This window comes from Lepidochelys kempii, chromosome 11, assembly GCF_965140285.1.
Source record: "Lepidochelys kempii isolate rLepKem1 chromosome 11, rLepKem1.hap1, whole genome shotgun sequence".
NCBI classification, from domain to species: Eukaryota; Metazoa; Chordata; order Testudines; family Cheloniidae; genus Lepidochelys; species Lepidochelys kempii.
In genome coordinates, this window is record NC_136390.1 from 9,483,440 (window position 1) to 9,507,413 (window position 23,974).

The 23,974-nt window shown below is 42.3% G+C and overlaps 1 protein-coding gene across 1 annotated transcript in view; it reads right to left on the reverse strand.

Annotated features, from left to right (window-relative positions):
* CLASP1 (cytoplasmic linker associated protein 1) overlaps positions 1-23,974 on the reverse strand; it is a 267,031-nt gene that overhangs the window by 117,555 nt on the left and 125,502 nt on the right. The window contains exons 9-19 of the mRNA XM_073305074.2: positions 19,228-19,380; positions 18,139-18,212; positions 15,760-15,852; positions 14,102-14,247; positions 12,163-12,298; positions 10,400-10,470; positions 8,252-8,311; positions 6,733-6,810; positions 4,354-4,521; positions 2,839-2,888; positions 180-350 (exon numbers count right to left, since the gene is read on the reverse strand). Of these exons, the coding sequence (XP_073161175.1) occupies positions 180-350; positions 2,839-2,888; positions 4,354-4,521; positions 6,733-6,810; positions 8,252-8,311; positions 10,400-10,470; positions 12,163-12,298; positions 14,102-14,247; positions 15,760-15,852; positions 18,139-18,212; positions 19,228-19,380 (1,200 nt within the window). The remainder of the gene's footprint in view (positions 1-179; positions 351-2,838; positions 2,889-4,353; positions 4,522-6,732; positions 6,811-8,251; positions 8,312-10,399; positions 10,471-12,162; positions 12,299-14,101; positions 14,248-15,759; positions 15,853-18,138; positions 18,213-19,227; positions 19,381-23,974) is intronic.

Here is a 23,974-nt window from a genome sequence, read left to right on the forward strand (position 1 = left end):
TCTGGAAATGTATTTTTCTTTAGCCCCCGTTGCCAGAGAGCACAGACTGGTTCTGGACTGCTAGTGACCATCTTGTTGGAGACGTGGCTTATATTCAGAACAAGCCATCTAATACTAAAGTCACGTAGTTTATAATACTGGAGAAATTATCTGTTTTCTAAGAGAACACAGAGGCTCACCTAGTGATGCGTACGAGCCTGGGGGCAGGGCTGCCGCGGAACTGAAAGGGGTGGAAGCTCCAGAAGATGTTACTTTCGACTTGGCACTAGCTGCTGCATTCACATCGATGTCACTGCGAGACCGCTGCAGAGATCCTGGGGTTGACACGGATTTTGTACTCACTGTAGAGGCTTTAGACAGGGGTGGGGAACAGACACACAATCAAGGCTAGTGAGGATTAATTTGTTTGACTCTTCGTTTCAAAGCACCCAGTTAGCAACTGAATAAGAACGTTCAAGTGTTCCCAGTGTGAGACTTCAGTGCTCATGTAAAGGGCCAGAAAGACCATGATGCACAATGTACTCACAGAGAGAGTGTAAGCTTCCCCTTGCTGCCCTGCAAATGTGTCCCAGCCTTGACCTAAGAGGCCACCTCTAGGGTAGTTCAGTCTCTACAACCCGTTCAAGCCTTGGCCTCTCTGCTGAGATGGCAAACAAGGCCCTAATCAAGGGCAGTTCGGGTGGTGGCTATGTGATGCAGGCCATGTTTACACTACAGGGATTATAGTGGCCTAGCTATGGCACAACCCCATAACGTAGATGCAATCTATACCAATGGAAGGCATATTCCTGCCAGTGTAGAAACACCATCACCCTGAGCAACAGTAGGCAAATCCATGGAAGCATTATTCCGCGGCCTAACTGGGTCTACACCAGGGGTTACGTCAGAGTAGCTACATTGCTTGGGGTATGGATTTTTCACACCCCTGAGCGATGTAGCTATGTTGCCCTAACTTTTAAGTGAAGACCAAGCTATAGCCCCATCTACTGAGACCTAGACTGTGAAATTCAATGTAGTTCACACATAGCACCACTCACCAACTAGTAAAATTTTGGGGCAACTCCTGAGCTGGAATACCTAGAAGTAGTGACCTAGATGTCAATGATTTCGTATCTCATTACCAGTGCCCTGTTCTTTTCTAAGTACAGTTTCCCCTACTCTCATCAGTCCATTAAAATATATTGCCTCATCCACCATGTCTCTCTTTATTTTGAACTAATTCACAGTGCTGTTCTGCAATGGTATCTGTGAGCAGAAAAATATATTACTTATATGTAAGCCTGGAGTCTGTCATGGAGCTCATGGATTCTGTGATTTTACAGGACTTCTGCAATGGCCAATGCAGCTGGCCCAGGGGCTGCCTGAGCAGCTCGGGCAGCCCCTGGGCCAGCTGCACCAGTTGCTGCTGGGGCAGTCTCGGGCCACCGTACCACCACCACCACCCCCACAATCAGCAGAAGGAGTTTGGGTGTGGGAGGGGAATCAGGGCTGGGGCAAGGATTTGGGGCACTGGACTGGGTGAGGGCTCCGAGTAGCGCTTACCTCGGGGGGCTCCCCGGAAGCAGCAACATGTTCCTTGGCTCCTAGGCGGAAGCATGGCCAGACGGCTCCACATGCTGCCCCAACCCCGAGCACTGGCTTTGCAGCTCCCATTGGCCAGGAACCATGATCAATGGGAGCTGCGGAGCCAGTGCTCGGGGCAGAGGCAGTGTGCAGAACTGCCTGGCCACGCCTCCACCTAGGGACATGTCGCTGCTTCCAGAGAGCTGTGCAGAGCCAGGTAGCGAACCCGCCAGCCCCACAAAATCTCTCCCCGCTCCCAGCAGCAGCAGGGGTCCTGGGCCGCTGCCTCCCCCAGCACCTGCAGGGGTCCTGGGCTGCCCCACCCACCCCTGAACACCTGCGGCGCCCCTCAGCCACCCCCTGCCCCAGAGCACCCGCAGTGCCCCTGGGCTGCCTGCTGCTCCAGAGCACCCAAGATTTAGTCAGGGGTATATAGTACAAGTCATGGACAGGTCACAGGCCGTGAATTTTTGTTTACTACCCGTGACCTGTCCATGACTTTTACTAAAAATACCTGTGACTAAAACATAGCCTTATACTCTCAGCTGATGGTATCTAGTAGCAGACTAAAGTGTGATCGAATCAATTAGTCTGGGCCCTGCATTTTGAAAGTTACTGTTAGCAAGGCCTGCTAACAGTAACCTCATCTGCCCATGAAGATTTTCTGTTCCCCTCACTCACTGATGTTCCCACCCACGACTATGCCCTTCAGGCATTAAGCTGCAAGTGCTTGGAACCAAAGCAAAGCTCTGAAGATTCTACATGCTGGAAAGTCTTGATGAAGAAGATCAAGGAGGCTCAGCATTACTTTTGACTGTATCAAAGGCCTCTGTGGGATACCATGCCTGTTCTGGGGTACGTAGTGGAGACTGAGGCGGTGGCTATTGAAAGCCAAACAAAAATCAGAGATGGAAAAGGCCTGTTAGGTATTCTTGTCCACCCACCTGCCCGTGCAGTCAAGTGCACTAGGGCTCCGATGGTGAAGTGGTCCAGACATCTCTTGTGTCCATAGGTGAAAGCACTTTTGTGATCAATTTGGAATTTAGCACCATAGGAGACATGCACTTAAGGTGCCTCCACTATATGCTGGTGACCAAAGGAACAGCTATATGTGACTGGACTCATGACCAAAAGAACAACTTCACAGTAAATGGAGATTTCATTATAACCAGAATCACTATTTTGAACATAGAAATATTTGAGTCTTTTATCTTACTTCATTACAAATCTTCCCCTGCAACAGGTGATTATGTATCCTACAGTTCCTGTTCTCACCTCTGGATGTAGTGCTTCCAGTAGGACTTCTTTTGGCAGACAATGGACGGCTAGAAATTAAACACAAACATTTATCAAACAGGTATTTTTTGAGTTACCAATAATCCTGGCTATAAAAATGCCATCACATTTTAGGAGGCTTTGTTCTACATTACTACATTAATAACCAGTTATTAAAAATAGCAGTGGCGTAATTACAACCCCACTCTCCAGACTTCAGGGTGTGCCAAAGTTGCTATATACACAGAAGCACAACCATACCAACCACAACTTCAGACACCTCCAGTGGCTCCCCACTTATTTCAGGATTTCATTCAAAACTGCCCTCTTTGTTTTCAGAACTCTCCACATATGCTCCAAATGACTTCAATGATCAAAGGCACAGGAAGAGTCTATCCCCATGATTATTCTCTACTCCCCTCTGCTAATCTAGAACTGGCCTTCAGTCCAGCACTGGTCCTTCATCACGGAAGTTTGCTGCACTGAAACTCTTGCTTTGGAGCCAGTCTAGTCTGAGTGATGAATGTCTATTTACTCTCTCTGTGCTCCCGCAACATTCTCCTGCTATTGCTAGACTGCTGGCCTGGCCCTCTTTCATTTTCTTTTTAAATATATCAAATATATATTTTATACAGTTATATAATTACCATGATAAACATGGAATTACTTTTTAGAAGCTGCTGAGTATGTAGTCATAAAGGGTTTGTAATAGTCTATTACTATCTGTAAATAGTTGTCTAACAGGATTTATTGTTTAAATATAAATATTGAAGCTCAATAAAACTCCTTAGAAAAGAGTATGAAAAAATTACCATGAGCATTAACAGAACAAAAGAAGATTTCAGGTCCTATGTAAATAGTGACTAATGTATTTTATACATTTCTTTGTAGGATGGAGGTGGATTTTACAATTCATATTGTAATAGGACAGTCCTCAAAAAATTCTAACACTTTTCAGCTGGGGCAAATTTTGAGTCTAAATTCTTTCACTGTGTCCCTTCAAAAACAGCCAAGATACACAACTGCAGCAGAAAAGCTATTCATTTTGCAGCTATATAATTTATATCTAGCTTGGCCACTTCTCTTCTTACAAGAAAAAGAAAAGACAAACAGATACACTCACTTCTCTGGCTTAAGGCTAAGCATGAAAAATTTCAGGCCAAACAAGTGTCTTTTTAAGTTAGGAGGGCTGACTAATACTGTCTGGCTGAGAATGAAAAGCCTCTTGTCCACTTATTTATGGATTCAAGACTGACTCCAGGATATTTAGCAGTGTGTTTTTTTTTTTTTGGGGGGGGGTTTTTTAATATCTTGCCAGCCAGAAACCTCCTATGCCATATTTTGGAGCTGGTCAAATGCTGAGGTCAAGAAATAAATGTGAACGGTCATAAGAGATGAGAAAACAAGCTTAAGCATGAAGCTGTGAATGGTAACGGTGCAATGCCATAGTTACTCATTTAGGTGCATCTGCAGTTTAGTCAATAAAATCAGTGGTAATAAAGTAGAGAGACTTACTTGAGACTCTCCTGGGAACTGGAGGACGAGCGATCGGACTGAGGCAGGGACACTATGCTATCTGAGTTCTTCAAGTGTGACTGCAGGGCTTTCTGATAGGAGGATTCCAACGTGTGATACAAGTGTTCTGCTTCTCTGCTGAAGTGATTGTGGAAGCCCCAATAACATCTGAAAACAAGATCCCAATATACCATTGAAAACTCCTTGTAACGTTTGATGAGCCACAGCAGCTCAGTCACAGGAGATGTCCACCCCAACGGCAACAGCTTAACTGAACCATTTCAGTGACGCAGCCTTTCTGTGATGCATCTGAAACATACCACGCAGGCTATCACTGTGTTTTGAGAAAGCAGTTCCACACAAGACACACTGACCAGAAGTCGGAAGGCAAGATGTACACTGTGCAGGGCATCACAGGAACACATATAGCACCAGAGAGGGGCAGAGTCTATACCCAGATGTCACGGCTCCAATCAGGAGGTCAGGAAGAAGACCATTAGCCCACAAGAGCAGCGGGGATTAGACAAGGTAGACATCCCATGGCAAGCTTCAACCAGCAACGTCCCGGTGCAAGGACAAAATCTAGCATGAGTGCTTGTAAATACCATTAACCCTTTTACCCACACTGGATCTATACAGGCTGAGGGGACACTACACTGGTGTTTAAAGGGGTAGGACTGGCAAATTAATGTGAATTAAATAACAGTTTCTGAAACAATCTGCAACTGAAGACAGATCTGTGGGCCTGATTCATGACAGCAATAACAGAGATTTTTCTTTCAAACTGTAACATAACAGTGACTCCCTTATTCAATACCATTCAAAAGCAGATGTGTAGTAACTAACAATTACCCCTGAGATGATCCTGACCCTTTGCATAATACTATGGGGGAACCTTTGGCTGCTACTGAGGCAAATCTTAGGGAGTGCTGAAGCTAGCTGTTCTTACTGTCTTCAGTGAGAGTGGCTCAGCATCACTCAGGATCTAGCCCATTCAAAAGAGAGAGAAACATTTCAGCACAAAGGGACCAGTCCTGTGTGGCACTAACAGCCTCTCGGATGATGCTGAGCATCCTTACTTCCTGTTATAATCTATAGGAGTTACAGGCACCTTTCAGGATTAGGCTGGAGGACACTTTAAGAACAAGATCAATAAATGCAAATTAATCCAGAGCCATTTGCACGTGACAGCTGCTCCCCAGACAGAGGAAGCCATCAGCATTTTAATCTATTTGGGATAAAATGCAAAAATGTAAATCTTAATATTGGCAATATATTAAGTAAGAAAAAAATAAAGGAGAATTTAACATTCACTATAAATCCTCAAAAAGTCTGCCTAGCTAGCTATCTGGGTTACCTAGCCACATTGCTGTAACACCTGGGTGCCTACAGTATTTTCATGATTGGAGAAAATGCTCCCTCCCAAAATAATTTAATACCCACTCCTACTATGAACTACTATTTCTTGAAGTGTAGCATTTAATCATTTGATTCTTATAAAGAAGTTAATGATGTGTAAATGTACCAAATGACAGCTCTCTCTCTCTGTACAAAGTTCACCTAGAATCTTTGGTTAATGGGTGCTTAGTTTAAGAACAAGTTCTCAGTATACCAAGACAACCTCCCATGGACACATACACAAACTTTTGAAAATACAGCAGAACCTCTCCTATACCCTTTGTGACAGGGAAAATCATTGCAAATTAATGAGATTTCTGTATCAGTGATTAAGAAAGGCAAAATAATGCTGCCTCACAATTGTACTTTATTAACTAACTCTGACAGTGGTTTTCATTATTTACAATATTTTGTAGTAGTTTAGAAAGCAATGGCAAGCCCAATCCTGTAATATTTACTCAGGCAAAAATTCCATTAAGGACAAAGAGATTTTTGTATGAGATAAAAGAATCAGGCGTGAAATCAAATGATATTTGGCTATCAAATCTGACTGCCCTTTGGCAACCCAGTGTTTTATGGGAACAGGAATGAAACCACCAGATTTTGTCTAGGCATTATATTGGTGGCAGATAAGTAAGGATTAGCAAAATGCTCTTGTGCTTCTAAGAACATACATTAATACATGGATTAATCCATGCTGGGAGAAAACAAAGTTACAAATTGATTTAATTTTAGACAGCAATGTAAAATGACCAGAATCTAAAGAAGCAATGTGTGAATGGCTGGGGTTTTATTAATCAGATCATACTGACTGCTTTGTGGATCTGCTCCTGTTCCTGTTCAAGTCATGAACTTTTGCCATCAACTGCCATGGGAGCAGGAACAGGCCCTATATGCATTTGTCTTAGCTTCAGTTTTCCATCACACACCGACCATCCTGTGTTTATAAAGTGATACTTATTTTTTTTAAAATCCACTTACTTTCTTGCCTCTATCCTTGCTTCAGAGTCCGCATCGTGGATTCCCTTCTTTATTGTTTCCGCTAATACTGAGATGTGTCTGAGATCAGAAGAAAACATTGTTCAGACAGTGAGTAAAGATGCAGAAAACCTCCCTGCACTCAGATGAGTCTGCAAAGTTTAGTGATTTCTCCCCACTCTCAGCAAACAGAGAGCATTTCACAGCTTCCCCCATTTCCACATAACATCCTTTAGGGGAATTATTTATTTATTCTTACAAGTCAGCTTTATTTCACTCCTTGCTGCTGGAAAACAAGAGCCAAGCTGCATTCTTCAGAAGTCATTCCTTAGTTACCATGGAAACTACCAGGGTGGAAAAATAATCTCTTAACTCTTAAAGTAGCTAACGGCAATTTGGGTTAATGAAGTGAGGATCAATCACCTTTCCTTTTCCCCTCTTTGTCTTTCTCGACAGACTGTTAGTTTGAATAGCCATAATGTGCCTTACAAATATTATTCTCTTATTATATCTCTATTAGTTGTGTGTCAGCCTTAAAGTAGCTATGCTGGCTTTATGCCTGGCATCTGGGAGGCAAAATCCCGCCCAGAGTGCCCCAACACCAGTGCACATGATATACCATCCTTTAGGAGTCTGCAACATGCTCCACTCTCTGCATATGTCCAGCATCATCAGTCAATAATACAAGGTGATGGGCCCACAGTCTTAGCTTCTCCTACCCCTTCAGAATGGCTTGAGCCCCAGTGGTTGTAGGAGGGAGTACTCCCCGGGCTTGGGTGAACACAGGAACTGCAACTGCACCCTCACTTGCAAGAGTCAGATCTTAAGGCTAGAAATCTAGGGTGGGAGCATAAGGGAAGGAAAAGGCCCCTTGTGTGCTCCTCTCTTTGCATCCCAGAACAATCCAGCTCTTAAACATATAGGTCAGTATAGGGAAAACTGGCTATTTAGAATAGTATTACTGCTTTACTATCTAGAATTACTATAGCATTATTACTTTGGAATAGCAATATTTTGGAATGACTGGACCACAGAGTACTTGCCTGCAGCAGGAAACTGAAATGCCTAAGATCTTCTTTTCTGACAACCCCAGTCCCTTCCTCCCATGCCTGGCTTCTCTCTGCCACTTCTTTTCAGTCAGGAAACTATGAGACCCCCTTGCTTGAGTTTCATCTGGAGAGTGGCGGTGCTCAAGAATTCATTAACCATCTTCTCTGCAGCCTGACTGGAGAGGACCCATTTCTCTAGTCCATTCAACAACGCTTTCAGAAAATAAAGTCTGTAGCCCTGGGAGCCACACCTGTGGTGCCACCAGAAGTTCCAATATTTGGGAGGCCTCAGCAATTCCCCCAACAGCCTGCACCTAAGCAGGTGCACACAGGGCCTCAGTGGACTCTTTTTCCCTTTTATTTTTGAATGGAGAAAAAATGGATTTTAGCAGTGAGGGTGGGATGTTTCAAGCCCTCATTTCACCACAGTACAAATCGCTTCTCCCGAAGGGACGCTCATGCTCAGATCTTACCTTTCTAGGGAGTGTGTTTGCCACTCCTGTAACAGCAAGTCTAAAAATTCAAAGCAGCGCCTGAAAGTGGGTAAAGGAGAAATATTGTCTGAGCTATTCAAGCTAATAAAAAGGCATATGGCTTCTAGTGGACTTGCCACCACACACCAGTCATTTATTATTATGGGGCCCAGCTGGACACAAGAAATCAGCAGTGACCCCCTTATTAAAAATACTAGTGTATCTATAAAGATCAAATTCTACAAAGAGTTTTTAAACTAAAAAATATGAACATATGCTACAGTAATGGTCTGAAACACTAGACTGTCACCACTGTATGAAGAAGTGCTCTGGACCATAGCTGTAGAATATTACTTGTGGGGTGGTTTTGATTTTGCTTCTTTTTAATACAAAGGACAGTGAGATGTAGAGAAGATCAAAGTTAATATTACTTTGTAGATAGCTCTTTACAAACACTACGCTTCACATCAAGTCTGAAAAGAAGGTATTTTCTCATCCCCATTCTTCAAATAGAGAAACTGAAGGACAGAGGTGTTAAGTGACTTGCTTAAGGGATGTGACAGAGCTATAGTCAGTAGGCGACACAGTTACCAATCATTCTTACTTCTGTTTGTCAAGCTACAGGAGACTGGAGCTAAAGACAGTGGGCATAGGTCTTCTCCAATGAGACAGCAGAAAGGAAATAATCATCCATTTTTAAGGCCAGAAGCGACCATTGTGATTATCCAGTCCGACCTCCTGCTTATCTTCATAAACGATCTGGAGGATGGTGTGGATTGCACTCTCAGCAAATTTGCGGATGATACTAAACTGGGAGGAGTGGTAGATACGCTGGAGGGCAGGGATAGGATACAGAGGGACCTAGACAAATTGGAGGATTGGGCCAAAAGAAATCTGATGAGGTTCAATAAGTGCAGGGTCCTGCACTTAGGACGGAAGAACCCAATGCACAGTTACAGACTAGGGACCGAATAGCTAGGCAGCAGTTCTGTGGAAAAGGACCTAGGGGTGACAGTGGACGAGAAGCTGGATATGAGTCAGCAGTGTGCCCTTGTTGCCAAGAAGGCCAATGGCATTTTGGGATATATAAGTAGGGGCATAGCGAGCAGATCGAGGGACGTGATCGTCCCCCTCTATTCGACATTGGTGAGGCCTCATCTGGAGTGCTGTATCCAGTTTTGGGCCCCACACTACAAGAAGGATGTGGATAAATTGGAAAGAGTCCAGCGAAGGGCAACAAAAATGATTAGGGGTCTGGAACACATGACTTATGAGGAGAGGCTGAGGGAACAGGGATTGTTTAGTCTGCGGAAGAGAAGAATGAGGGGGGATTTGATAGCTGCTTTCAACTACCTGAGAGGTAGTTCCAGAGAGGATGGTTCTAGACTATTCTCAGTGGTGGAAGAGGACAGGACAAGGAGTAATGGTCTCAAGTTGCAGCGGGGGAGGTTTAGGTTGGATATTAGGAAAAACTTTTTCACTAGGAGAGTGGTGAAACACTGGAATGCGTTGCCTAGGGAGGTGGTGGAATCTCCTTCCTTAGAAGTTTTTAAGGTCAGGCTTGACAAAGCCCTGGCTGGGATGATTTAATTGGGGATGGGTCCTGCTTTTGAGCAGGGGGTTGGACTAGATGACCTCCTGAGGTCCCTCCCAACCCTGATATTCTATGATTCATAACACAGGCCATGGAATTTCAGAGAATGTGACTTTTACACTCTGGTCCAAAGGAAACGTACCATAGTAGTGGTTGGTGGTAGAAAATAGGAGCACATCCAAGGCCTCGGAAGGCAGACAAACTAATGTGATAATATTATAGCAATATCTAAACATGCACAAACACACACAGCTGTACAGTACACCCACACCTAACTCCGTTAAATCAGCTAATTTCTATTTAAAGGCCATCCTTCCTTTTCAAGAACAGAAACAGTGAATCTTCCCTATACAGTGTAAAACTTTTAAAAAAAACGTTTGGTTTGAATTTTTCATAGTGACCTAGGGGATTCAGACACATCCATTAAAGTTAAGGGAAGATGTGTGGATAAATCCTCTACATCGCTTTGAAAAACTCAGCTTTTCCTTTAAAAAAACAGGAGGTGAATTTAAGCCATTGATAAACAAGAAGAAAAGTTAAAACCTCATTCTCACCTTCTAACTGCAACAGACTTGGAGGTACAGTTACTGGTTATGATGGGTATTAGTCGAGGGATGTGCGTATGCTAGAACAAGAAAAACAGAGGGAAAAAACCTTTACATTTTAGATTTGCGGGAGTAAAGCTAATTTCCCTTAGTCATCCTAAAGCCAACGTACACACACTCATTTTGGCTCATTTGAAAAAATTCAGCCCATAGATAAAGGAATATTTTTAAGAAAGATATGGATTCTTTATTTACACTTATGGACACAGGCTCCAGCGGGTCTGTAGTGTGAGACCCATATTCATCAATGGACAGAAATCTCCAGTAGTAGGGCATGCCAAGGCTCCCCACAGCATGCCCGCCACATCACTGGGCAGAAGCCACACTAGTTGATTAATGGCCTAAGACAAGATGCACTGACCATGGAGTGCTTACAAAGACTCTTTATATGAGGATGGGAAGGCAAGCAAAAGTGGTTTAAAAATGACTTCAGAGAAATATACACTCAACTTTTCAAAGGTAAAAATCCTTTGTTTCTGCAAAGAAGTTTCCCTAATAAATCTTACGCTGATAGCACTTGTTATCCACTCTCAAAGTCCTTTGCAAACCTTCACTAGTCATGCTTCACAAGGACAGAGTGGTAGGGCCCTGATCATGTACCACTTAAGTCAATGGGCACTTTCGCCTTGGATTTCAGTAGGTGCAGGACTGGACCCTAAGTGAATTGCCAAAGGTCATACAGTGCGTCAGAAGCAAAGCCAGGAATTAAACCTACAAGTCCTGATTCCTAGCCCCTTGCTCCAAACACACAATCCATCATTCTAGAATAATGAATTATGCATAAAGAAATAGAGTACTTCCATTTTTCTTATACAAAGTAACACAGAAGGATACCCTGTTAAACGATGAAATTATTCCTAAATGATCTTTTAGCCTGTAAATATGAACATGGTTAGGTCTTCTTTTGCAACTGGAATCTAGAGCAACTTGGCAAGTTATGACTTTGAACCCTCACTTGCTGACCAACAGCATTTATATTTAATAAAAGAGCTGCAAGTTCACCATCTTTACTCATTTACTAGTACTATGAGAACTACTTTCTTTTCTACTTACAATTTAGAATGTATCTGATGACGCATGCTACAACCTGAACCATCAGAACAAGGTCTTCATGACACAAAATATCACTGCTAGGCTTCAATGCCAGATGGCTAATGATAATCTGAGGAGTTGCCCCTTCCCCTTCCTACAAGCTAATAGCCACCCATACACCAGATACTATCCAGCCAACAGCTTATAATTAACAGTGTCCCTAGCATCTGAATGCCTCTGTAGTGCTCTTCTTTCAGGTAGCTACTCAACTTCCACTGAACAATTTAGTCAGTAAACTGCTAGATTCATAAACTGGGTTCATAAACAACAAGAGCCACCAAGAAGCAACTTCCATTGATAGTGGACAAGCTATTACTTCTCATTTATTGTCAGTCTCTTTTCCCCTCTTGAACTGTGTTTCAATAAATAGTTTTCCTTGTTCTAAGACATGACAGGGGGATCAACAAAAGGAAGGTATTGTCTGAATGCAGATACCATACCCAGATAAGATTCAAGGAAGAAGTCTCATAGCCAAGTTCTGCAACATTTAGGAGCTTAATCTATTTATTTAAGCTAATTTTCACCAGGGACATGTTCACATTCTCTCCTCAGTTCAGATCTGATCACATAGACAGATTTAAGACTTTATAAGACAAAGTTTTGTTTTGATATATACTTACTCGGATGATTAATCTAACAGCTACGACACCAGAAGTGGACATTACTTTGGCACTGTTAGGAATCAGATTAAAGATGGTTGGCATGATGGCTTCTGCCCCATGGTCAAACTTGTTTCCCAAAACTAAAGACAAATGTCTGAAAAACAATTAAGAAATGCTGGTAAATATGCTTTAGATTATGCTAGTCATAGTAATGTAGACTATCTGACATGCACTATTTCATGATTTTTCAGTCTCCTCTCTAACTCCACCAAAGAAGAATAAACAGACATATCTCATTTTACAGTTTTCATCTCAAACCAGTGCAATGCTTTTTGCTCATCCAGATTTTAACAGTAATTAATTCAGCATGGAAGCTCACCACATCACTGGAACCCTGTTAAAGATGCACCGACAAACCCACAGGGCATTTCTCAATGACTTGGTTTTCTAGCGCTTGTCAGTTTCAGATTCCATTCTCTCTCAAGCTTCTGTCTTGCCTTGACATTTGTGAATTTCATAAACGATTATTAAAAATGCCCTAGTTCCTTTTCTTCAAAGTCATGGCTCTGGTAGCATTCAACATTCAGTTACTACAGATGGGGGAACCAGCCCACAGAAAATAAGAACTGACCTGTACTTTCACCCCAAACTCAGTCTGAACCCAAAGACAAAACACATTTCAAATTTCTGTCTTTATTATTCAATTTTGTGCTGCCTCCTTGCCTGTTAACTTCAGTTTGGGCAGAAAGTGAGTGTGAGAAATATCATAAGAGAAGTTATTCTGTTGTCATTTCCAGCCTTAACAGACCCAGGATGAATGGGAACTTTCCAACTCCATTTTGCAGTCTCCTAAGGGTCAGAATATCACGTTTTCCATATAAAGCATCTGCAATTTGTCCCTCGATACTGAGTGCATTGTTTTACATAAGATTTGTATCTCAAATGGAATTAAGTGAAATTAACCACTATGGGCCTGATCCTTCAGTCCTTAGCCATGACCAAATGCTGCACTCCATGCAAGCCCAATGATTTAAAATGTGGGATCAAGGAGGGCAAAATATGGCCCTCCACTTCTGTTCCATTGGGTTCAGATACTCAGGGCACGTTTCAATTTGTTATTTGGAACTGTGGTATTACGCTATTGAAAAGCATTTCACAGCATTATGGACTTGACCTTGCCATGCGCCAAGTACCCTCAATTTCCATGGTATTCAATGGGCCCTATAGGTGCTCAAATCCTCAAAGGTCAGGCATTGCAACAGGAGCTCTGCTGTCTCTGCCTGTTTACAGAAACGTATAACTCAGTCAAACCTGTTTGATTGTGAACTGACCCTTAGAACGTCACAAGTATATCTGGGTCAATAGCCCAGGACCAAAGAGCTCCACCCCGTTTTTTTTTAATTAAAAAAAAAATCTGTGGTGTCCATTCTAGAGCAAATGTGATCGGCGAATATATTCTGTGCTTTTACAGGCACTGTTTTGTATTTGAATAACTTAGAAACACTCTGAGGATTTTTTAAAGCTAGCTTTGGCCAGCAATAAACCCATAAGAACAGATTTTGCCCTTTGCTACATTGGTTATCAATCCTAAGTAACTCCATTGAAGTTCATGGAGCTACTTCAGATGGACACCAATGTAACTGAGATCTGAATCTGGTCCATAATGTGAGTAATGGCTTTCAAAGGTTAAAACGGAATTCAAAGCCTGCCCAATCAACATTTCCAAACACCACCAGCATACAGAACCCATCCCCACAGGCTGTACAACCATGATTAATGACCTGCATGAGCATGGTTTTTAAATGGTTGTGGCCAAAACCAAGTTCTAACACCACTTTGTCTGTCCAGTACTGACAAGGCCAAACTATATCATAATTGGGTTCGAGCCAGGATCTCCTCCTTTTATCTAAACTAATTGTATAACACAATTTAGAATGTGGAGCTTTGTATTCCTTACCCCAACGTGATACACGCCTCTCGCACTACCTGAGACCGCAGATCTTTAGCGGATAATTTAAATGCTCCATCCAGCAGGCGTAAGTGTTGAAAGAAGTTATCATGCTCGGCAGCTCCAGCTAATAGTAAGGATCGGATCCTTTTCAGCTGTTGGCAAACAAGATTTAAGGACTTACAAGTGACAAAATAGCAAGACACACTGGTATCTATTCATGAGAAATAAAAACACTCAGAACTGTGTTCAAGACTAGCGCTCATTTTTCAACTTCCCTGTAAAAATATTAATGTGTTGAAGAACAGGTTCTTAACACAATCTAAGATCACATATTTCAGGGATCAGTATATTGAATAAATGTAAGAACATTCATATGTTAGCCTTGGCCATGCTACAGGAATCCAAATGTGTCATTTACAATTTGACCAACGACAAAATGTGGCAAGCCAGACATTTACTTTTCCAATCGTATCATTAAAGTTATTGGGACATTTAAACAAGTCAAAGAATTCCAAGGTTGCTCCTCCATTCCCTCCATCCATTTGCAACGTTTAGGGACATCTTGAAACACTGAAGTGCATTGTATGCATTGAAACACTATAATTTTCTCACAGTTCTCTCATTAAAAAGATGGTCTGACTTGAAAAGCCATGACTCAGATTCTGATCTCAGTTACACCAGTGTAAATCTAGAACATCTCCACTGAATTCATTAGAATCAGGCCTTGTCTACAGTAGGAGTGAAATCCTGCCCCAATGAAATTAATGGCAAAATTCCCACTGACTTCAGTGAGGCCAGGATTTCACCCTAAGGAGCTAGTTTTAGCCACTGATATAACTACACCAATGCAAACCATTAATCATGGTGCACTAATATCAATTCACTACTAGACTTCAGAACCAAGGTTCAGACTGAGGAAAACTGCACCAGTGCAAATCGCTGCTTGGACATGTCAGGGCTACACCAATAAAATTACATCACTGTATTTACACCAGTGGCAGAAACCAAGAGTGTAGAAAAGGTCTTACGCAGATTTACATCAGTGTAACTTAGAGCTTGCCTATAAATAAGACTCAAACTCAGCATGTCCATTACAGGTCTGACTTTGTATCACCTTGCTCCTCATGCAGTCATTTCCACCTGTGTCCAGTGGATATAAAATGCTAACAAACTGTTTTACACCCACTTTGCACAGGTGTAAATGACTATACAACCTGGAAGGCAGGGAAGGAGGAGGCCTTTTGCATACATCCGTCTACCCAAATGGAGTGCAGAAAGGACACTTTTCACAATATTACTCCACTTTTGAAAATTTGACTCTGAAGTCCAATAGCGATTTTCTAGGTTTATTTGTTTGTTTGAAAAATTAAGTATATCTTAAATGTATGATGACTTATTTAATCTGATGCCTATTCATGATATTCAAATTCCTATAAACCTAATACTTCACGGTTTCCTTAATGTAGGAGTTTAAATTTAGTCCCATAGTGTGAAATTCACTCCATGCAGAGGGCCAGTATACTCAATGTACCACTTAAACTGCACATCAGCCCTATTTAGACAACTTCAGTGGTGCACAGAACTTGTGCTGACACTGCAAAGGGATGAACTTCACTCATAAAAACCTTACATTAAAATAATTAGCATATAGGTCCAATGCTTACTGCAGATACTCTCTGCTCCCAGTCATGCTTATCATCCGATAGGATTTCCCTAATTTTGTTTATGGATTCTTCGAGGTCTCGGCTGGAATAAATCTGTGAATTAAAAAAAGAAAATGTTATCAGTGAATCAGAAGGTTTCTTAACTGAACCTCTAACCTCCTTCACTCCTGAATTCTTTACTGTGTGTGGCTCTTCGACTCTAAGGGACTAATGTATTGCACAAAATCAAGAAATATTAAATGGACATACAGGATGTTTGAAGTGTAATCATTTTTGACTATTACACAACTGTACAATTTAAAGGCAGTAAGCATTATTTCTGGAGTCAACGTCATACGTAAAACAGTCTTCTAGGGGGTCATACAAAACCACCAATAAATATAGAGAGACAAATTAACAACATTTGATACATAAATGACGCCCACAAAGTGTGTAAATCCCCACTTCATAAGGGAAGCTCATATTTGTTGGCACAATAGATAACTGTGCTTATAAGGACCTATTTGCCCTGTCAGTGCAGGTTTTTACTGGCACTGTTTATGTACTGTGTTTGAAAGAATGTCCCAAAATAGCCCATTGGCCACACAAATACGCAACATTTAAAAAGCTGAAAAGTAGCTTTAAACGTACAGGTGCAAAGAATGTTCCAAATGTCAAAGTGCAAGAGTCCCACTGCACCAGCACACAGGAAATCAATGCCATCGCTACAAAAGACTAACCAAGAAGGCTGAGCAGCCAACAGTCCTGATTTCGCTGAACACAATTTTGCAAGAGTAATATATGCAACCTGTCAGCAACGTAAGATAGGCTAGTCATGAAGTCAGTGGGCCAAATTCAGCCCTGAGCCTGTAGCACCCATTGAAATGAGTGTGAATTGTGCATACATGGAGGAGAGGAGAATTTAGCAACAGTCAGCACACAGTTCTTTCTGTTTTCCAAGTGTTGCACACACACATTAACTATTACCCCTTGCGAGTCAGTTCAGTATTATCATCTCCATTTTACAGAGGAGAAAGCTGACGCAAGGAGAGGTAAAAAACCTCTGTTTGTCCTGGTTCCTATCTGACACTCCTCTCCAATTTGTGCAAGATCACACAGTTCAGAATCAGAATTAGAACTCCAGAGCTTCTGGCTCCCAGCTAGAGTTCAATCCTCTATTCTGTGATGCTTCTCTAATGTTGCCACTGTATATAGTGGAAAATGAGAAAGCAGCTGTGCAATGACATCATGGTATAACATGCATGTTACCAATCCAACTTTGGTATCTTGAATATGCTGCAGCCTGTAGGGAAGGCCAGATACTGCAATCGTCAACCAACATAAAGGCATGAATCGGGATTGTAATAATTAACTCTGAGGACAATCAAGCAATATTCCTTAACTGAGAAAAGTAACATTTAACAACTGTTTTACTTAACCTTGGGAAGATAACTAGAATCAAACACCCAGATCCTTGGCAAATGTTGAAGTGAGAATAACTCCAGTGAAAATAATCTTTGGGTAGGAAAGAGGTGGAAAAGTCAGAGAATTCCTGAGATTAGTTTAAAATCCCCTAGTCGTATCAGGAATAGCTGAAGGAAGTCTGTCTTCATCCATTCAAGCACTGAGATAACAAAGAGGAGCCCACTAGTATTTGAAGAAAAGGTCAAATGAACCTGGAAATATTCAGTCTGGCCACAATTTGGGTCAGGACAAAGAAAACTGTGAGCTGATGAAAGCATAGAGATACTGACAAATCCTACGTGCATGTGACTGCATTTGAAAACTTTCCACGGTTCAAGTCTACAGATACACAATAAGTGAGTTTGATGTTTAACTGTCCCTCTTTCATATATCAGAGTTAGATGAACCCTCTACTGAAGTTATGCTGAGTCCCTCTTCATGGCCTTCACAAGTCTCAGCTCCCAGTCTTAGGAGATGCAACATCTTGTGACTTGCCTTTACTCTCTGTCCACAAACTACTCCACTGGCTTTCGGGAGTTAGTGCAGGATCCAGTTTAAGATGACCGGCTTTCCTCATTTTAAACATGCTCTTTTGGCTTGCTCCAGCCAACCTCACAGCCTTGTCTCTTTGCTTTTCTCTCATTTCCCTCTGTCTGTCAAGCACTGACTTCCCTTTCAGTCCTCCAGACAATTGCTCCACTGCCACGCTGCAGCTCCTGTCATTTGGAATCCCCTTCCTGTATCTCTCTAACTCACCATCTCTTTCCAAATCTGAAAATGAAAACATCTCTTTACTCCCTTGACTACCTCTTTATTAGAGCTTGCCACCACTGAACCTAATGGGCCTCAGCTATTGATTTCAATGAGAGTGGGATTGGGTTGGACATCTGTGTTATACTGTTACTGTTAAATGTTTTAAAATGCATTTCTTCTTACCTGAACTGTTGGGACATCATCAAACGCTTTAATAAAATCCTCCTCATCAACAGCACCAGCTCCCTCTTTGGCTGCTGACAGATAAATGAAAAAGCCTTTTCACCCTTCTCATCAACAACAGTATAATCACTAAAAATATGCTCAGTTATGAAAGCACCTAAAGAAGAGAGAATTCACCCCACTCCCGACCCCCATCCAAACCTACATGGAAAGTGTTACAGCTGTAATGGAAATAACAAAGGCAAGGAAATTCAAAGCAAAGCACACACTATACACAGCATCCTTCAATTCCTAGGCACCACGGAGCACATTACGATGTCGTTAAGGCAGTCATTCAAATGTTAGGGGGTGTTGCCTGAAAAGATGAGATGGAATATTTACTTAAACTACAAGGGAGGTTTTCTCTTAAAGGATTTAGTCTCATTTATAATTGATTAATGTGTGGATTTCCTGACAGGCACACAGACTGAAGATACGGAGATGGGGAGAAAAGGGAAAGGCTTAAGGACATTATTCAGATGGAAGTTATTGTTTGAGAAAGGAAACAGGAAAGTTTCCTTTAGTTGCAATTTGCAAATAAATTCAGAGTCATTGTTCAGTTTTCTGTTCACCCTTTAATTAGAGCGTCAGAAGTTGGAGGTCAAGTGCCAAAAGTGTTAAAAAACAATTTGCCAACTGTTTTAAATTGCATGAAACTGGAGTTTAGCACATACATTTTTGACCTTATTTGTTAAATAAACAGCCTGTGTTATTTAAGCTATTTGACTACAGAGGTGCAGTTCCTTTGGGAAGAAAAGGTGGATCACTGCACACTGTTGCTTCAAACACAATGCTGAAGATCACTAAGTGGATCTGGATGTGGGAATCATTTGCAGGTCCACTCTTCCAGAACACATCTTTGGTGTTCAGACAGTATAACTCTCATGTTCTCAGACAGAGCAATTCACCACCCTAATGAGGGCCAACACAAGGACTATGCAACACGTAGGTCCTCAAAATAAGGCTTAAATGGGACTTCAGCAGAGCTTAGGTGTTGTGCAGGATCTTTGCAGAGAGGTGAGTTTCACCCAATATGCAATATTGCCTTACCTGTGGACTTTGAGCCCAGAGCTGCAGACCCAAGTCTGCGAGCAGTCCCCATGCCAACTCTGCGGGAGTTTGGAGGGGCCTTTGAAGATGTAGAGGAGCTGGCCGAGGAAGGTCTGTTCCCGTCCACAGAGTCTTCATCATCAAAATTTTTATCTGAGGAAGAACCACATTCAGCCATAACTAAGGTGAAACTAAAACATTTCCCAACTGGGGTGCCTATATTGGAGCAGGTGCTCTGTGCATTTCCTGCAAGAACACTGGAGACAGCTCTCACTTCAACAGCTTTTCAAGGCTTCGCTGAAGTTATGTTTAAAAGAATAAACCAACAAACTATGATCAATGCCTGTGCCCAACCATCCTTTCTAAATACAAATTCAGGGAGCTGGGCAGCTCAGGAGATCTACAGCTTTCCACCTCAAGAGGAGTAAACAGGCTCAGTGTAACTGAGAATTCAGGCAGTGGTTTGTAATCGTAGCCGAGATAAAGGACTGAAGGGCCCATAAATCCTCAGCTACCCTCTCACCCGTAGAGGTGGTGTCTGTACAACAGGACTGAGGGCTTGCCTTCACTGCAGCTGCGCCCGTGTAACGTATCTGGTGAAGCACTATGTCGACGAAAACGCTCTTCCGTCTATGTAATTCGTCTACCTCAATGAGACGCAAAAGCTCTCCTGCTGACACAGCACGCTGTAGATAGCACTTCAAATTGATTTAACTTACGTCGCTCGGGGGAGGTAGGGGGGATTTCACACCCCTGAGCGATGTAAGTTACGTTGACTTAAGCACTGGTGTAGACAAGCCCTGAGGCTCCTCAAAGGGGCAGTGTGGGGAAGACCACATATCTACTGCCCATGCTGTCCCTATGTTGTATGTATCAATAAAAGACACTGGCTTTCAGGGCTGTTAATCATGCAACTTTCAACAGCCCTAAATCCACTTTACTTTGTTTTTAAATGATAATTTGCTACATAGTCATTTGGAAGGTGTAAAATGTTTGGACGGCTGACCCGAGCTTTGTGTGCTAAGAAAATCAGATTGAGTTCTACTATGTTTTCTCCCAAATCTACTCCCACCACACAGCCCTTCAGGATCACATTACGCCAACCTAAGGTGACCTCCTTTTCAAAAGGCAAAAGCAGGACATATGCAGGAGCCCTGCCTGCCTCTGTTGGCCCCGTCCTCTATCCCTTCTCTCTCCCGCAAACTCCACACCCTACTCCTCCTCTTCTCCCTGAAGCCCCATCCCTGGCCAGGTTGGAAGCCAAAGCCGGGCAGCAGTAAGAGCTGCCCAGGGAGCCTGGGCTGCTGTGGGGAGCCCTGGACCCTCCACCTGCCCTGGGCGGAGGGCCGGGGTGCCCAAGACCAGCTTCTGGCCCATGTCCCCGCCCCCTGGGGTGTACCACCCAGGGTAGGTGGAGAGTCCAGGGCTCCCCATAGCGACCTAGGCTCCCTGGGCGGCTCATACAATTGCTGGGCTGCAGCTTCTGATCTGGCCAGAGGGTGAAGTCTCAGGGGTGTGGGGTGAGAAAGAGCAGGGGGCAGGGCCTCATGGTGATGGGACGGCTAAGGCCCACCTCAGGCCCCCCCCCCCCGAAAGAGGCCGGCACTGCCCCTGAGGCTCAGGCAGGTGCGGAGCGTTGCCACAGGGAATCCAGAACAAATGTCCTGGAATCATTCAGCCTGGGACCGGGACTTGAACTCTGCATTTCAGGACTGTTGCATCCAATTTGGGATGTCTGCACCCGCCTCCTTCTGTCGGGAAGTTGAACATGATTCCCTCTGGCTGGACCCCATCAGTGCCATCTTTAATCAGGCAGAATCTTTAATGGTCACTGTTGAGTGATTCAAGGCACTCAATTCCAGCCAGGGGTTGAACACATTCAGCACGAACCACTCCATTGGCTCAGGAGAGCAGAGCTCATTTAACAGTTCTGGGCATATCTTAGTCACTATCTCCCAACTCATCAGACCATTTAAGCACCTGGCTAAGTCCTTCCCTATTCAGCAAAGCTTTTAAGCATAAGTTTCACTTTAAGCATATGCCTCAAGTGAAGTGAATGCTTAAGTACTTCAGTAAATAGGGACGGACTGAATGGGGTCAAGGGGTGAAATTCCACCCAGTGTCTGGTGAGCATGCACAAGGCCCCCTGCACCATTTAAACCTTTATCATGGGGTGGTGAGGGTGGGCTTGCCCAGACCTTTAGCACTGGGGTGAATTTCATCCCAAATACATTTTCTTTTAAATTCTTATACAGAGATATCTGGGTATCAAGTAAAAGGTTATGCTATGTCTATTACCAGCCAAGAGGAAATCATTGCCATTAATACAACCAGATAGCAGATATTCTGCATTATTTCAAAAGTAGCACTTTTATCTAATAGTATACATCTTGTGTCAGTTGCATTAATGTCCATCTAGATTGTCATTTATTTAACTTAAAAATAATCTAGCAATTATGCTTTTCCAACCCTCATCCCCCCAGCACACACAAAGGGTGTGGTTTCCTAGTCCAGATAACAAAGTAAAATAAAAACTCAGAAACCAAATAGCAAGAATAACCTCATTTTTGTAGCATGTTAGTAAAACTCCATTAATTTTGCTAACATACTAATCTAAAATGAGCTTTCCTGAGTATTAGCTATAAAAAAAGAGAGGCAAATTACAATCAAATGGATCTTCTTATACTTTAAAGTTAACATTGTGGCCAAATGTTTTTTCTAATATCTATGTCAAATAGCCTTTAACATCCAGAGAGCATTTCCTTGATTGAAAATTAAGGATAATATTCTGGCACATTCAAAACTGCATACCAGGTCTTTCAGCAGCACACGTATTGAACAGAAAAAGAAACAAAGAACAAAAAATCTGAACGTGGAGTTCATAAAATAAAATACAACCAAATCAACTATACAGTAACATGAAGAAGGACGTTCTTCCCAATTCAACAGCTGATGGTCACAATCATCATTTATAATATTGCACTCTAGCTGTAAATCCTATAGGGCCAAATTCAACCCAGGTGTAATCCATTGACTTCACTGTGTGTGCACCAGGGATAAAATATGGATCACAGTGTTTACCATTTAACAATCATGACTATTCTCCTGCCTTATGACCCCAATGCTCATTTATGAATGATGCTTAGTAATATCCAGCAGAGACATGCCTTACCCAAAAGGGCCTTTGTCTGCTCACTACTCTGCTCTCTCTCAAAATTTAAAAAAAAATGCAATTTGCTTAAAATCTCTTCTATTCACTTACAATCATTACAAAGGAAAAAAAGAAGAAATTGCTTACAAGTACATATCCTTTTGCAAATAAGCTTCCTCAACATTCCTTCATATTTTCCATAGCGTGCCCAGATGTAACACTGTTTCACAGACTGCTGCAGATTTCAGTCCAGAACAGAATCAATCATTGCCCCTTGTATTCATTAAGCTGCTGTCTTCACACATGGATTTAAACAGCTATGGCTTCAGTCCTGTTTGTACAACTGTGGCTCTGCAAAATTCACATGAATGCCCATTTTAGCCCAAAAAACTTCAGGCCATTTCTAGGAAAGAAATTCACTGCTACTGTTAGTAACCCAGGACAGACAATCCAAGAATGAAGACAAGCTTACTCTATCTTGCTAGCTTGGCTCACAATAGGAACTAGCCTGAGTTATCCCTTGGGAAGCTCTAACGGGAGCATCTCAACAGCTGTCATCATTTGTCCATGACAAATAAATTTAGTCATTATTCATTTTACAGCGTAACCCCTTCAGGTCTGTGTGAGATGTAAAACAAGCAGGAGATGCTATGCCAGGAGCTCAAGAATCTGAGCAGATAATGGGCCAATATTTTCTTCACCATAACTACTGATTCCTGCATTCCTGAGACAGTACATCAGGGAGAACATCTCCAAAATAGTGTGGGACATTTTAAAACAAACTATAATCGTGAGAGTGTCAAGTTTTCATTTGAAAAATATGAAACACTTGGGTCCTTAGAAATTTCAGCTAATCATTGTAGCTGAGTCTCTTGTTAGTTATTTACATGGGAAGTATTTGAGAAGAGCATTATTCTTGTAAATAATGTTGGTTTATACCTGAGCTATTCTTGCCCAATACATTTCTAGTTAAGATGCTGCATTACGGTCTTTGGGCCTGATTCTGCAAGGTGCTGAACACCCTCTGTTCCCACTGAGGTCAATGTATACAGCTGAGCATTCCCAAGATACCTACTACTGCCTTGGGATCTAAGCATCAATGGATCCTGGCATGCTTGGCATCTTTACAAGATGAGACCTTAAAAATTAATCCCACATTTTTTGAACTTGCATACCTTAAATTAAGCAACTAAATCCACACTTAGGCACCTAAACAAAGAGTCACTGAGCACCCACAGTAAGATCAATAGGACCTATGGGTGCTAAATGCCTCTGAAAAATGGGCCTCTGTTACTTAGGTGCCCGACTCCAGGCTACCAAGTTTGGAAATTTTGGCCTAAAGGAACTTGTTCATCTAAACAACTAACTTGGGGTATGTTTTAAATCAGCATATGCACCAAATGACTGAATGGCTCAGAGAATTGATATTAAGGTACACAAACTTCACCTCTAAGTTACCTGTTCAAAACCAGTCCAGGTTGGTGTGACAAAGCCATTACTATCTGGTTTTCTGATGCCCTATGTGAAATGTGCTAGTGGGTCTTAGTCCAGATTTCAGACAAAGACACACACACACAAAACCAAATGGCATTAACT